General features: G+C 41.2%; 1 protein-coding gene across 2 annotated transcripts in view; it reads right to left on the bottom strand.

The window, feature by feature from the left end:
* LOC146304825 (interleukin-1 receptor accessory protein-like 1) overlaps positions 1-14,092 on the bottom strand; it is a 259,746-nt gene that overhangs the window by 94,270 nt on the left and 151,384 nt on the right. For both annotated transcript variants that reach the window (XM_084713662.1, XM_084713663.1), the window contains exon 6: positions 10,769-10,843. In XM_084713662.1, coding sequence (XP_084569788.1) covers positions 10,769-10,843 — 75 coding nt within the window. The remainder of the gene's footprint in view (positions 1-10,768; positions 10,844-14,092) is intronic.

Here is a 14,092-nt window from a genome sequence, read left to right as displayed (position 1 = left end):
ATGGCTGTAAAAGTCGCTGTGTTTAACTGCCACACTAAAAGGTGAGTTTAATTTTAAAGCAGGTGGCTCTTGGGTACCAAGCTGTCATACGGTGCTGAACCAGTCGCCGAGCGAGTCTTCCTGCTGTTGGTAGTCCATATGCTGGTGTTTGAATCAAGTTGACGATCAGATCACTACAGTGCAGAAGCTACTGATACATGACGGCACTGCAAGGGGCACAAGGAACTAGAAACGTGGCAGTGTGAGTGTGTGTGTGGAGGAGGAGGGATTTCAATTTAAGATTCCAGCTCAGATTTGAAGTACACAGCTGTTGATAGCGCAACAGCTGGGTGGAAACTGCACAGACTGCACTCTGTTAGTACATGTGCTGAGGAAGTACTTGGAGACAGGAGTCAGAGAAAGGCTAAATAAAGCAAAATCCGATGATAACCTCGAAAACTTGTGGCTTTAAAGTTGCTGAAACAAACCCAAAAGCACCAGAGTAACAATCAGAGAACAAGCGCCTGAAGGGCTTGTTGTACTGAAACATAAGGTCCTACACACACCACTACTGCAGCTCTGACAGCCCGAGTAGCAAGTCCACAGCTGGTAAATCTTAAAACTGTGCTGCACTGTAATTTATAGTGTAATTCAAAGAAGCAGGAGCAAGTCAAAACGCCACTAGGACTGCAGAAGTATCTTGCTTATAAACCCGTGCAATAACACTGGAGTGTATTTAAAGGATTTCACCCTTTTAATTTGGACTTTTTTGCAGCTTTTCCCAAGAAATCTGCCCAGATTACACAGCAGAACCTGATAAATTCTGCCTTTGTAATGTTGCTGAAACAATAAAGTAGCAACAAAGCCAGAGGTCTGAAAAACTTGAACTTTTCAAGCACATTTATCTTTTATTAGACACAAAGATGTCTTTCAAAGCACCAATGGCATATAGGTTTGAACTTTATTGACTGCTGCAACAATAACATTGAGTTATCCAGCATTCCTATGAGTTACGTTCATTATGGATGATTCTGCACGGTGGGCATGTCCAACAGTCCAAAAGTTGTTGTTTTGATTTGAGAGCTGCGTGCATCTCTCACCCCTCCGACAACATGTCTTCATAATATAGGTCGTTTGCCAGTTATTCCCAAAATGACACCTACTGTATGACTATGACTGGACTGGCAAAAACCATGGTTTGTGTTAAATTAAATGTCTAGAGGTCACCGCCCATCAATAAATGTATATATGTATCCTAATAATCTGCTTGCACAGACAACTTACAGTCGTTTCTAGTGGACTGCTTTAGACCTCTTCTGAAAGTGGCTGAACTGTTTATGTGTATCTTCCCAAAAACTAGCCAAAGTTACTACACAGCACTTTCACTTCCATCCTGTGGGTCGAAAGTGGTTATTTTTCTAAAATCATACCCAATTTTACACCACCATTGTAAGATGAAATAACATCTATGTTCACTTTGGTAACATTCATCTATCAAAGGAGGGCTGATTGCAGAAGACAATCAATTCAACCATCCTCGCTTTCAATGTGAGTAAAATTGCGTTCAATATGACTATACTACTGCGGTAAAATCAGATGGCAGATTAATCTAGGGTGAAAACAGGCAAAGCTTCTGCCTAGTATTCATCAAGTTTCCTCCTCAATTATCCACATTACATGAGCTGCACTTCACAAACAGTCTGTCCTTGTGTTAGTGGGCTGGTATCACTCAAAAAGTTTCGTAACCTATTGATCTGCAGAACGATACAAGTCCAACAAAGGCAGAAGTCCTGTGACCTTCCCAAGGGCCAGCATGCAGGTGCAATGCAGGAGCCCTTAAAGATAAAAATAGAAAACAACAAACCAGACTTTCTGTAAACTACATGCCAAAGCCCAATTTATGATTAATAGGTCTACCCAGGGACGGGAAGCATTGCTGGCACAGACAAGAGGCAGTATATCTTAATACTCAAGTGCCTTGGCCGGTTCTTGATGCTATTTTCTGCTAAGGAGAGTAAATGCCTTCAGCCATTTTTCCTCTTAGTTTGCAGGGACGGGTACAAGGCTGCAGGTGGGAGCCGCTGACAGGAAGCAGAGTGGGGAGCGGTCAATGCAGGACGATAGCTTGACTTTTGAGGTCAGCCACGAACTCAAATGTGAACACAGTGAATAAAATCCCCTCCTTTGGTCCAGGGCTCTCGATACGCTTGCACAGACCGTCCCGCTCATTACCGCACTTATGTATAACACTAATGGGAGCATTCCTTTGCCGAGAATCCCTTCCAATCACCACCAGTACCCCCTCCTCTAATATGACAGTCACGATTTATGCCTCCACGCTGCAGGGCATATTAACCATTTGGGACAGTGCGCTGTCTTGTATCCACTTTCATCTGTAATAACTCAAGGTAAGACACCATCATATTTCATCCCCTCTGTGAATCTTAAATGATCTCACTCACTCTTTTCTCCTTTGCTCCGACTCTTCGCCCAAACTCCCCCCTACCCTCATTTCTCTCTCATTCTCTTTCCTCCTCTCTCTTCATCTTTATCTCACTCCGTCTTCCCCTCCCTCCAGGGCCTTGACTCATCTGGAGACATGCCAGGAATGCAGATAGGATCACTCGCAGATGTACAATAACTTGAGGGGAATAAATAATGCCCTAATTGAGAGAAATGATGTAATATTGATCCTAGGGCCTCTCAACCTTTGGCATCGTTGGAGCGTTCTGCAGAGCCTGTGACATTTAGAGGGATGAATGGTGTGTATGTGAGAGTGAGTGTGTGTGATATTGGGGATAGGTGTTGCTGAGGCTGTGCTGTGTGAGACTTTTTTTTTTTTCTTTGTGAAACTCAAATGTGTCTGGAGGTTCGATGAGAACTTCCCGGCTCGAAAGTGCGAGTCTAGACGGTGGCGCTTCCCTGCCTGCAGAACGCACCGAATATAACACTGAGCTGTACGGAGTGATGCTTTGAAGATGCATTTAATTTAAAAACTCGAGTGGGAAAATATCAGCATGTGCTGTCTGTACCTGTGCCATAAAGGCTGGTGAGTGGCTTTAACACTCGAGTCTGGTTCCAGGCTGCCTTTGGGGTTAAAGTGAAAACAAAAACAAACGGCCTTGTCTGTAAAAAAAAAAAAAAAAAGTGTAAATTTTGCACACATCTTAGCCAAGTTGTGTGGGTTTCAGGTTCAAATGTTTTAATTTCAAAGTTATTTTTCATTGTACCATTACGTAAATTAAGCCCAGTATTTCTAATCCTTTTCTCAGCTACAGACATAAACTTGACTGAGGGTATTTTCATACATATCTTGTCGGGTGTTTGGTTTAGTTTGTTCCCACCTGCAGCCAGCTTTGCTCGTGGAATATTTGCGTAGGGTCCTGTGGGACCCCAATCCTAATGCCATCATCTACCGTGAACTGTCAGAGAGCACTCTCCACAACTGCACAACTAATTTATGCCAGATCATTTGGTTACCGTGGTAACACATATATGCATCGGGGACTTGAGTGCAGAGATTTTCCCAGATACATCAGAGAGTGAACAGGGGACCATGTTAAACTACTGGTGTGACAGTGACCTCAAGCGCTTCCAGGAGAGTCTGTGTGATGAAAATTTGCTCATCTGTCAATGACACTGACCGTCTGCTCTGCTGTCCATGTCAAAACATATCAAGGCTTTTGCATCTTGATATACATTGTATTAGTTGTTTGCACTCTTTTAGTTTGCATTGTAGTGTTTTATACTGTATTTCATGCTTCATGCGTTTCATGTGCTTTTATACATTGGGCTACAAAGTGGGCAGGTGTCATCTGAAGACAATACATCACTTCATTGTTACAAGTGAGAAAAACAAAAAAATCAATAACCCTGCGTGTGATCACTATGTCATCCTGACCCTTCGACGTTTACATCCTTTCTCCGGGACTCTTGGTATTTACCTTGAACATGATCTATCATGCATGTCTGCCTGTCTGCGGCATTCTGTGCCTTCGCCTCACAGCTGATCATCAGCAGGACATCCAAGACATCAATACCAGTCGTTAAATATTGAAAACGGTCCCTGAGTCAATGTGAGAAGATCCCAAGCATCACGCCGTCGGAAGATCAAATCCATACAGCTACAGGAGGAAATCTGTTCCAGGATAATGGGATGATCAACATTCATGGATTGATAAAGTCAAGTAAAGGTTATACATTTCAAAACCATCTGTTGGGATGAGTTTCTGCCACGTTCAAACAGTCTGGAGAAAGTTGACATTTGTCTGCTGTCTGAGTGCAGTTCATCATTTCTCCCTAATGGTGCTCAGTTACTACAGAGAATATAAAAAACACACAACTTGCACCATATTTTAACCAAATTAGTGTTCTTTTATGTGCATGGTAAAGCTGAGACGACTCATGTCTGTGCAGAGAACAGAGGTGTTTTTTTAAAAGCCTCTGTGTCTTAGCTCTCATTACTTTTGTAGCTTTTAGTTTCTCTCATGTGTTACTGTTTGTACTGTCAGGTATCTGCTTTACTTTATTGGTTCTGCAGTCTTAAGTTACTGCTGATGAGGACACAACATTTCCTGATTTTACTGCTTTGTATTAAAAGCTTTCAGATAACAAAAATGGGGCTTTTATTTTGAATAATTAACAGGAAATTACATTTATTTATCCACTGGTTTCAGCTATTTAACGATGAGTGTGTCAACAGCAGTCACCTCCAAGTGGGTGCGGGTGCTAAAGCCAGATGTTAGTGGCTATTTTCTCCTTTGTAAAAGGGGCTTTTTACAGAAGGATTTGTCTCTGCTCACTGTGGGGGTTTCAATGTCAGCTTAAAGGAAATGGGAGTCTCATAACAAACTGACCTGCACCAGAATAATAGTATATTGATGTGGCTAACCTCATCATTACCAAAGGACTGCACATTATAATTTGATGTGGCTGCCGACTCCAAGCCAATTCAGGATAATGACGGTTTTGTTCTGAGGTGTCCTCTGTTCATATCATTAGACAGTGTAACTCCTTCCGATGAGTGAGTGAAGAGCAATTTCCAGTTTACACTGTTATTATTCACCAACCAACAAACGAGGAAGCTCAACCTCTGAGAGGAGTGCAGACTGTCAGATTGTTACAGAGAGGCTGCGTGGAACAATGAGCCTTTCTGAGAGGAACTGATACTGATTCTCAAACTATGTAATTAAAAGAATGCCTTTTGTGTTACTCGGGAGCGGTTCAAAATCCAGCAGAAACATATTTGTCAGCATCTGTGTGCTACTAACATGATCTAAAAGTCATAATTTTGTTATTAATTTATTTGTAATACTACCCCTAATCTCTACTAATCCTGCTCTCATGGCACACTATGTGGCTGAAAGTATATGGACACCCTAATATTACACCGATGTTTGAACACCTCCTTTCAAAATCATAAGCATGAGTATGTTTCTATTACAGCCCTGACACTTCTGTGAAGGAACCAGGCTGCAGGGACTTGCTCCCAACCAGCCGCAACACAATTAGTGAGGTTGGCTGCTGATGCTGGGCGATAAGGCCGGCATTGAAATTCATCCAAAAGATGTTGGATGGGGTTGAGGTCAAGTCTCTGTGGAGCCCATTCAGGTTCTTCCACATCAGACTGGGAAAGCCATTTCTTTATGGACCTGGCTTTGTGCACAGGGGCGCTGTCACGTCGAAGCAGGAAAAGGGAACACACGATTTTCCAAGATAGCATTGTATGCTGAAGGATAATATTTCTCTTAATTGGAATGTAAATATTACATGTGCTTTGACTCCACACGTCCACCACCAGATCATAAATATAATTCATTGATTCAGCAATGCAAGAGCTAAGGCTACCGTTTCAAAATTAAAAAATATATATTAGCACATTCACGTAAGAGATTAGCACTATCAGAGTGCAAAAAATTGAATTTCTGAATGATTTTCAGTCAAAATCAGCAGGGGGAGGCGCATAGAAACAGCGCAGACCGTCCCTTCTCTTCCCTTTCCCTTGCACAACAAACAGCGCTGTCCATGGTGCTGAAATAAAAGCTGCACTATCTACTGTTCTGAAACAACAGATAAGTGATAGTCACATTATATCTCAAACAATAACTTTGCCGTTTTTCTTTATAGATACACAAAGCTTACACAGAGGAAGCACAAACAGAACCGAGAAATCTAAGTCTGCTCGAATCGCCTTGTGGCGCCAGGCCTGGGAAAGACGCAAGTTGGCATAAACAGCCACAAATAGTTCCAGGTGACACAAAGGAGGCAACGTCACATATGTGCAAATTGAAAACGTGACAACTTGAAGAAACAATTCTTGTTGGTCTCAGTTTAATGACTGTATATGAAACATGAAAACCAGCCCCAGACTACAACATTAACATGCGTAATATTACTTTGATAATTTAAGACAAACAATCATCCACATCTAGTTCTGGCGTCAATCAAGGAGCAAAAGTAGATTTCTTTTTCTCAGACTACAGTCATGCAGAGATGCAAACATAATTTGTCCAGCCTAAATGGAGTAGGAGGCTGTGTTTTGAAGTAGGGGTTTATCCCTTGACCATATCCTGCGTTCACAATTTGTTGCTGAGCTACTACCCATCTTTGAGTGGAAACAACAAATTCACTCCCATCCCCTCAAGGGTCCCTAAAGGCATTGTGGGAAACAAAGCAAATCACTAACTGAGGCACAAGAGGATAAAAAAAAACAAGGCAGTTTTGGGTAAAGTGAAAACACCAAAAAATCAATTCAATTACTCTGACACAAACCAACTCTTGGGATGCACTGAATATTACAGACTGGTGATGCATAACAGTGTGACACTGAGGTGTATTGTATGCCTTCTTAAAGCAAAGCATCCATGTGAGAGCTTAAACATGAATTGTGGAGGAATTTATCAAAGAGGTTTAGACACCATCACCTTGTTTTCTCTCCGCCGCAATTTCAGGAAACTCGGTGCTGTGTCGTAATGTCAAGTGTCAGGGGATGAAGTGTGATATCCCGAGGAAGGAGGCAGTTGAAAGGGCTCGAAGTTTTAACAGCCAATCAAGATCAGAGGGGAACTTGCTTGGTATTCCCAGAATGAACATCACAAACACAGTGCCACAATGGTCGTAAATTCAATCTAACCCCGAAATAAAATGTCAGGATAGGTAGGCAAGCAAGGCCGCAAGTGACACGTCAGCTCTGCATAAAAAACAACATTACAACAAATCAAATGTGGCAGCAGAATAAAGGCTAAAGAAGCAGGTTTGTGTCTGGAAGCTGGTCTGAATCCCTGGTTGGTTTGCGTTCAAGAGCACAGATTGGAATGGCAAAAACATTTTTTGTGCGTTCATTCACCAGGGAAAACACAAAAACATGTTCATGCATTAAGGAAATTAATCAGCCCGTTTGTCAAAGTGTTTAGTGTTTACAAATCGTGCACATTAGCACTCTACTAGAAACAGACTTGCGCTGCAGTTAGTCTGCTTGGCTAGACTGCAGTCAATTATTCTACATCTGCACAAGACAGAGTGAAAGCGGTGCGCATTGAACTGTCAGACTGAATTACAGGCCCAAACTGTATCTGATCTGTCCCACAGAGAAAGCAGTGGGAAGACGTGCCCACCGAGGGCTGAGAAGAGCATTTATACAACATGTTTTAATCAAGCATTTTAAATTTAATCAATTATAACTGAGCAACCACATCCATTAGGAGACAAAAAAGGGAGTGGGCCACGGACGAAAAGTGCGCACTGATTAATTGGGGCCACCCATTTGCAGATTCCTCTGTTCTCTCTGTTCATCCCTTGAGTTGCACAACAAGAGCTTGAAGAGTGTCTCTCCACGTTCGCCTTTCCCCACTCCTCCTGCTTTCTCCATCTCACCTGCCTAATTAACTGTCAGCCGAAGCCATTTGTGCTTCTATATTTCATGGGAGAATGAATATTAAAATTCTGCCAAAAAAACGCCACGGACCCGAAAGGATACGCTGCGTTTGACTGGGCTCTCCGAGGATGACAAGAGCGTACTAGCCAAACACTGAGAGGAAGTGATAGGGGCTTGTACAGGCAGAGAATCAAATAGATGTTCATATATTATGTACACAGAGCGTCTGACTCTGTGGAGAATATCAATGGGTGCAGAGGTGGAGGAGGAGCATAAAAACACTACTATTTTTGGTTCCTAGTAGATCCTTTAGAAAGATCCCGCTTGTAACCCTTTCAGAGGGTTCTACCCTTTTATATTCAAAGGGTTTTACCTAGAACTCACCCAGGGGTTTCTTCCGGGAGCCTTCAAGCCAGCTCAAAAAACTGAAAATCCCTAAAAGTAAGTAAATAATACAGTACAAACTAATCAAAATCTACCTCAAAACAAGAAAAACAGCACATTTCTTTGGACTATTATTGCCTGTTCTCCCAGCTATCAGGTAATGGATTTTGAAAATCACCATCATCCACTATGAAACACTTAATCAGATGAAAAAAGCCAGCGAGGCTTTTATCCGTCATCAATTTAAAGCTACAATGATTTGCGCCTATTTTCTGATTGCCACCTTTTACCTCTGCGAGCCAGTTGTGTTCATCGTCCATGACAAATTTACTTCAAAGGAAGCCTTCATCATGACCCATTTTCCGTTCCACCAACAGCTGAGCTCTCGCCCAATAAGGCACAAAGCGGGAATTTTCCCATGAGCCCCCTGTGCATCAAAAGCTGGTAAGGGAAACGGAAGACTGAAGCAGCCACACGAGGCAGAATTGGAGGCAATCATTTGAAGTAATGCTAACATCATAAACTTGAAGGTAATGTGAGGGAAGATTATGTGTGGTTTCTCTGAAGTAGCACTTCCATTCATTACTGACTCATTACAGCTGAACAAACACAAGCTGCAACCACGGTGCACAAGATAACCAAGATAGATGTGATCAGTGTGATTACAATGAAGAGGCACTCCATAAAGTAAGAGGAGAAAAAGCAGCAGACGTGGCTTTTATACCCATTTAATTCTTTATACACGTGTCCAGTGACTCATACTGTTTTTCTTTATCACGACGGAAACTCAAAGTCCATTCACAAAAGACAGAGGAGAGGAAAACCTTGTTCTGCACACTGTTTGATTATTCGTAGTCACATCTGCGCAGATCCAAAGAACAAATGACACTTATAGGGAGTTGTAGGAGGTCAACGCAGTTCATCCCAATGCTATTTATGACAAGGTGCGGTAAAATATTTGCCATCACAGCACAAAACGCTGAAAAGGGGATCTTGCACATCAAGCGAAAGTGTTTCACTTTTCATATCTCAACTTCACTTAACTTCGCTATCTGAAAAACTAAGCAATTTCACAGTTCAGAGTTGCAGAAAAGCGACCACCGTCAAACTTTGTTGAACGGCATTTGACTAAATTTGCACTTTGATATCAACTACTAGGGGTTTTACATAGTAGAATGTAATACCGTACCATTAATTGTCAAATAAAATCAAATAATGTCAAAGTCACATGGTGAACTCAGCATAATCTCTATTCCCACAGCAATAATTCCATTAGTACAATAACAGATTCGTGCTAACCAATCTGCTGAGTCTCCTTTTGTAACAGAAATATGGTTTTCACAGCATTATTTTCGATCGCTTCTACTCTGCCATTCTTTCGCTTGGCTTTGAGCCCAACTCAACACTTCCGGCGGATGTTTCACAATCGAGAGCCACTGAGAAAGGAGGCATTATTCAACTTAAGCCCCTAGCAGCTTTGTATATGAGATATTTGTGGAGGAAATGTTGAGTAGCTTAACAGTGATAAGGAAAACATCAAAGTACAGAAGAAGCTATTTGAATTAAGTAGTCCGTAAAATTGGTATTTCTTTTAAAAACTGGGAGCAGCTGAGAGGTGAGTATTAAAAAGTTTGCTATTTCACTGATAGAATTAATGCAGATTATCCTGAAATTATCAAGACAACAGGTGACAACACATTAAAATGAGAGCACATCAGAAAACAGGGAGAACTCTCACTGAAATATGATGAAATTACATGTTACACTGCAACATGTAATTTCAATAATTGCTTGGACTATTGAATCCCATCAAGGGGTCGTTGTGGGAAATCAGCTGTCGCTTTAAACATGACGACATCGGATGCTGCTAATGCAACTGTCATCGTTTTTCTGTGCTTGTGCCTTACAAACAAACAAATAAACTAAACTCAGCTACTGCATGTATACCGTTAAAAATGGGGGAAAGCAGGAATAGAGGCCTGTCTCAAATATAAGCTTGTTTCAGATAATAGAAGTTGTGATAAATAATTAATTTTTAGTATAGAGGTGGGAGTCACCAGAGGCCCCACGATATGGTATTATCACCATACTTAAGTCGCAATACGATATTACTGTGATTTGTAGAATTTTGCGATACCCTGAGAAGTGCAATAACACCACTGATCGTAACCTTTGCTGACCTCACCGGGAAAAAACCTCAGCACTATCTAGTGGATTGTAAAAGCAATTATTCTAGGACCAAAAATGTTTAATTGGTATTTGCAATATTAATCATTCATATAATAAAATGTACAGCAGGTATCAGAAAGCCCACCCCTAAATTCCCACTATATATGCTGCTGTTATCAGTAAAACAAAGCCACAGTTAAGTAGAACAGGACCTACTTTGAGCTGGCTTCGATCGACTAATCTGGTAATTTGAAGCGATGCCACTGTGACGAGCAGGCATTTGCCACAAGCCTGACACCACACGTTCCCATCGACAGACAGAAAACAAGCCATCAGTGTGAGGAATGAAACGTGTTTCCTTACCTATTGCCATCTCTATGACGCTCATTTGGCTCTCTGAGGGGAAAAGGATTTTTGGCGGCTTGTCTGTCAGGGGAGCTGTGAAAAGACAAACAGAGAGAGAGAGAAAAGGAAGAGCACATTAAATTCCACATCTTTCTCCCCGGTGGACAGTGGGTGTATGATTTATTCATTAAAGAACACAATAAAGGCTGCATTAAAATGGGAGCAAATACGACGAAATATAATATTTAAAGAGTGGACAGAGAAAAAAAAAGGATAAATTACTGTGACTCAGAATTACCCATTCAAAGCTTTAAACATCAATGCACATGCTTTCAAAAGCAGCAGCTGCTTCAATACTAATGCCATTCATTCCTTGTAAAAATGACTGTGTAAGGGATGATATGACTGTGACATGGACTGCAATAAGGTACCGTATATACAGCAGCTGTGTAACTAGTCAACCATTTCTGAATCTACAGTATACCCTAAGGTAAAAATCATTCACAGCTGCAGTGGGCATGGGAAGGTTAAGAGCTGCTGCAGGAGATGCAGTATTTTCAGCTGTGTGCAGCCAAGATGACTGGAAATGGGAGTTTCTTGAATTACCATTAATATCTATTAGAATAACACTAATAAAAAAAACTTCTGCACAAGCATTGTGGTACAATATATACTGTCACAATGTCAGTCATGACTCAGTTGCTGATTTTAGTGTATATCATAGTTACATTGGAACAGCCTTCGTCCCAACTCCCTACGAAACTGCACCAACTCCAATTAGACAGCTGCTGGGTAACAAAAGACGTGCACTTAGAGGCTCCTCATTATAATGATTCCCTAATTGGTTCTAGTCTTCAAAGTGGCATCAGAGAGGTTTTCTATCTCTGCACGCTTGGAAATACTCGGAGGGACGAGGCCTGTTTCAGTACAAATGACTTGTGGTTCGACTGGAGCGGCGATTCCTGAGCTGAACCTCGAAAAAAATTACCCGAGTTTCAGCGAGACGAGCGGCAGAACGGAGCAAAGGTTTCCAAGTTCATATTGAGCCGGTTCCTCCACGCTCCAGTTCTCTGATGATATAACTCTGCACAGCAGGGGGTCTCAGCTCCAGTTGCATGTTGATATTGACTGTTTTGCTTAAAACATCATCATTATCATCACAACAATTGCAGATTAAAAGAGCAGACTGCAGTTTTTGTCAGTTTCTCTTTCCCTAATGTATTCCATATTAAGTATTCTTCTTTGTAAGCATTCAAAGCTCAATTTGGCCTCTCTGACTGTGCAATACATGGCAGCTGAGAGCTTTATTGTGCAAGAAGCCCCTTGAAATTCACTTTAGTGAGACTGTGCGAGCTGGATTCTGTCTTTACCAAGGCTGTTAACTACATTTAAAAAGTCAACAATTTTGTTTGAATTATTTTGGCCTCAAATGTATTTTATTTTTTTGCTTTTATTCCATGTTCATATTGGTTAAAGTTAGGGAAAGATAACAGTCTTAGTAAAAAGAAACCAGCATTGCTGCTGGCAGGAAACCGGATGCTAACACTTGGTCACACCTTCTATGCTGACTAATCATCTACCCATATCTAACACTGCATGTTCCCAAGGTCCGACATTCCCAGGATCCCAAGTTCCCAAAGTCTTATGTTCATAGGATCCTTAATTCCCAAGGCCAAATATGACTAGGATCCTAAGTTCCCAGGGTCCTATGTTCCCAAGGTTGCATGTTCCCAGGGTCCCATGTTTTATGCTAACCCCTAACCAATTATGAGCTATATAGTGAGCAGCCTTTAGATTTCCTCTGCTGGCACCAGCTCTCGATTTCTTTGCAATATTTTCAGCCAAAGATACAACTTTCCTTCAGTGGTGTCGACTGACTCATGCTAATGAAAGAACACTTTCATCGTCCAATCAACTGACAGACAAAACAATAACATGGTCTCAAATAAAGGATCATGCAATTTGTTAAGGGAAGTGGGCTGAAAGCAGAAAATAAGGCCTATGTGAACTCATTAATTACAAATTTAAAGGAGAACCACAGCAAATAAAGCCTTTCCCTGTGCCTGGCGTGTTTCAGTGCTGTGTAAAGAAATCTCATTACCTTAATTACCTTTTTCTTGATGAAATATGCTTAGATTATTTTGTTTCATTATGACTTGAAAAGAAAAATGAGTTTTTTTTCCACTCTGATGGTTTGTCTTGTGCAGGACAATGCTGAATTTGAAGAGAGAAAATGGTGCACGGGCGGGGATGTGGCTGCATGTATTTATAGTAACATGAAAAGAGAACTCAGCTGGGGATACAAACATCAAACATGGAGCCACAGCTCGATGCTTATATTGTGTTAAGATTGAGTTTCAAGGCTATGCATTATATATTTGCATTAATGATAAAACAAGAAAAACACAGAAAAATTATACTGAAATTTATAAAATAGAATAATTGAGATAATTGCCTAAATCCAAGCAAGATCCAAGGATATGTTCAACTTAAAAACTGTTTTTTTCCCACGTCAAATGGAAATTTTAATCACTTCTTTTCAACTGATGGAGATTTTAACGGCCAAGTGTTATGCATTATAGAGAAGCACTCCTAGCGACTGCCTTCAGTAGCACCTGGAGGTAGGAAAGCATGATGGTGTTTGAAGCAACACAATCGACCGCCAGGATGTTAAAAAGAGGAAAATGGAAAATGCAGCACGGTTGAAAATAACCTGAAAGCTTTAAAGCTGCTCCTCGCAGCTACACCCAGAATACCCATACATTTAGTCATACGCTGTTTATACAGCTGCACAGCACTTGAACAAACCAAGCGCTCCCTGATACTGTATATGCAGAGAAAATGAGACATGAAAGAGATCTTACATTAGTCTTAGATTTAAGCCTCTAGTTTCACAGAAATATGGGCCAGAGAGAAGACATGCAGTGATAAAGCCGGCAGAAAAAGACTGAAAAGGTGAAGCCTCCATACAAACAAATCAAAGTCGCCTAAACCGATTTCATTTCCGTACAAAAACAAAAAAGGAAATATTGCTCAAAGGTGAAAAGTTTCTAGGCTTTATCGCTCTTTACCTGACTTTAATGGCACATTAAAACATAACGCTAGAGGGGCACCTCCAGGGGTATCTACAGCTTCATAATTTGAAGCATAGGGGCACTGACCGAGCAGCGTCATCTCCAAGTCTATTATAGAAACTCAAAAGTGGCTTCATGATTATCAGTGTTTTGTGTGTCCTATCTAAAGGCTCTCTAGGCACGACAGCCAGTTTCTGTTAAAACCAGCGGGGCCACACACACTGCTGCTGAGTTATCTGCTGTTTCTGCCATTTCACCATCCTTGAAA

Source organism: Lutjanus erythropterus, chromosome 24 (assembly GCF_056507025.1).
Source record: "Lutjanus erythropterus isolate fLutEry1 chromosome 24, fLutEry1.hap2, whole genome shotgun sequence".
NCBI lineage: Eukaryota > Metazoa > Chordata > Actinopteri > Lutjaniformes > Lutjanidae > Lutjanus > Lutjanus erythropterus.
The sequence above is the reverse complement of the archived record's forward strand: the minus strand, read 5'-3'. Positions and strand labels throughout refer to the sequence as shown.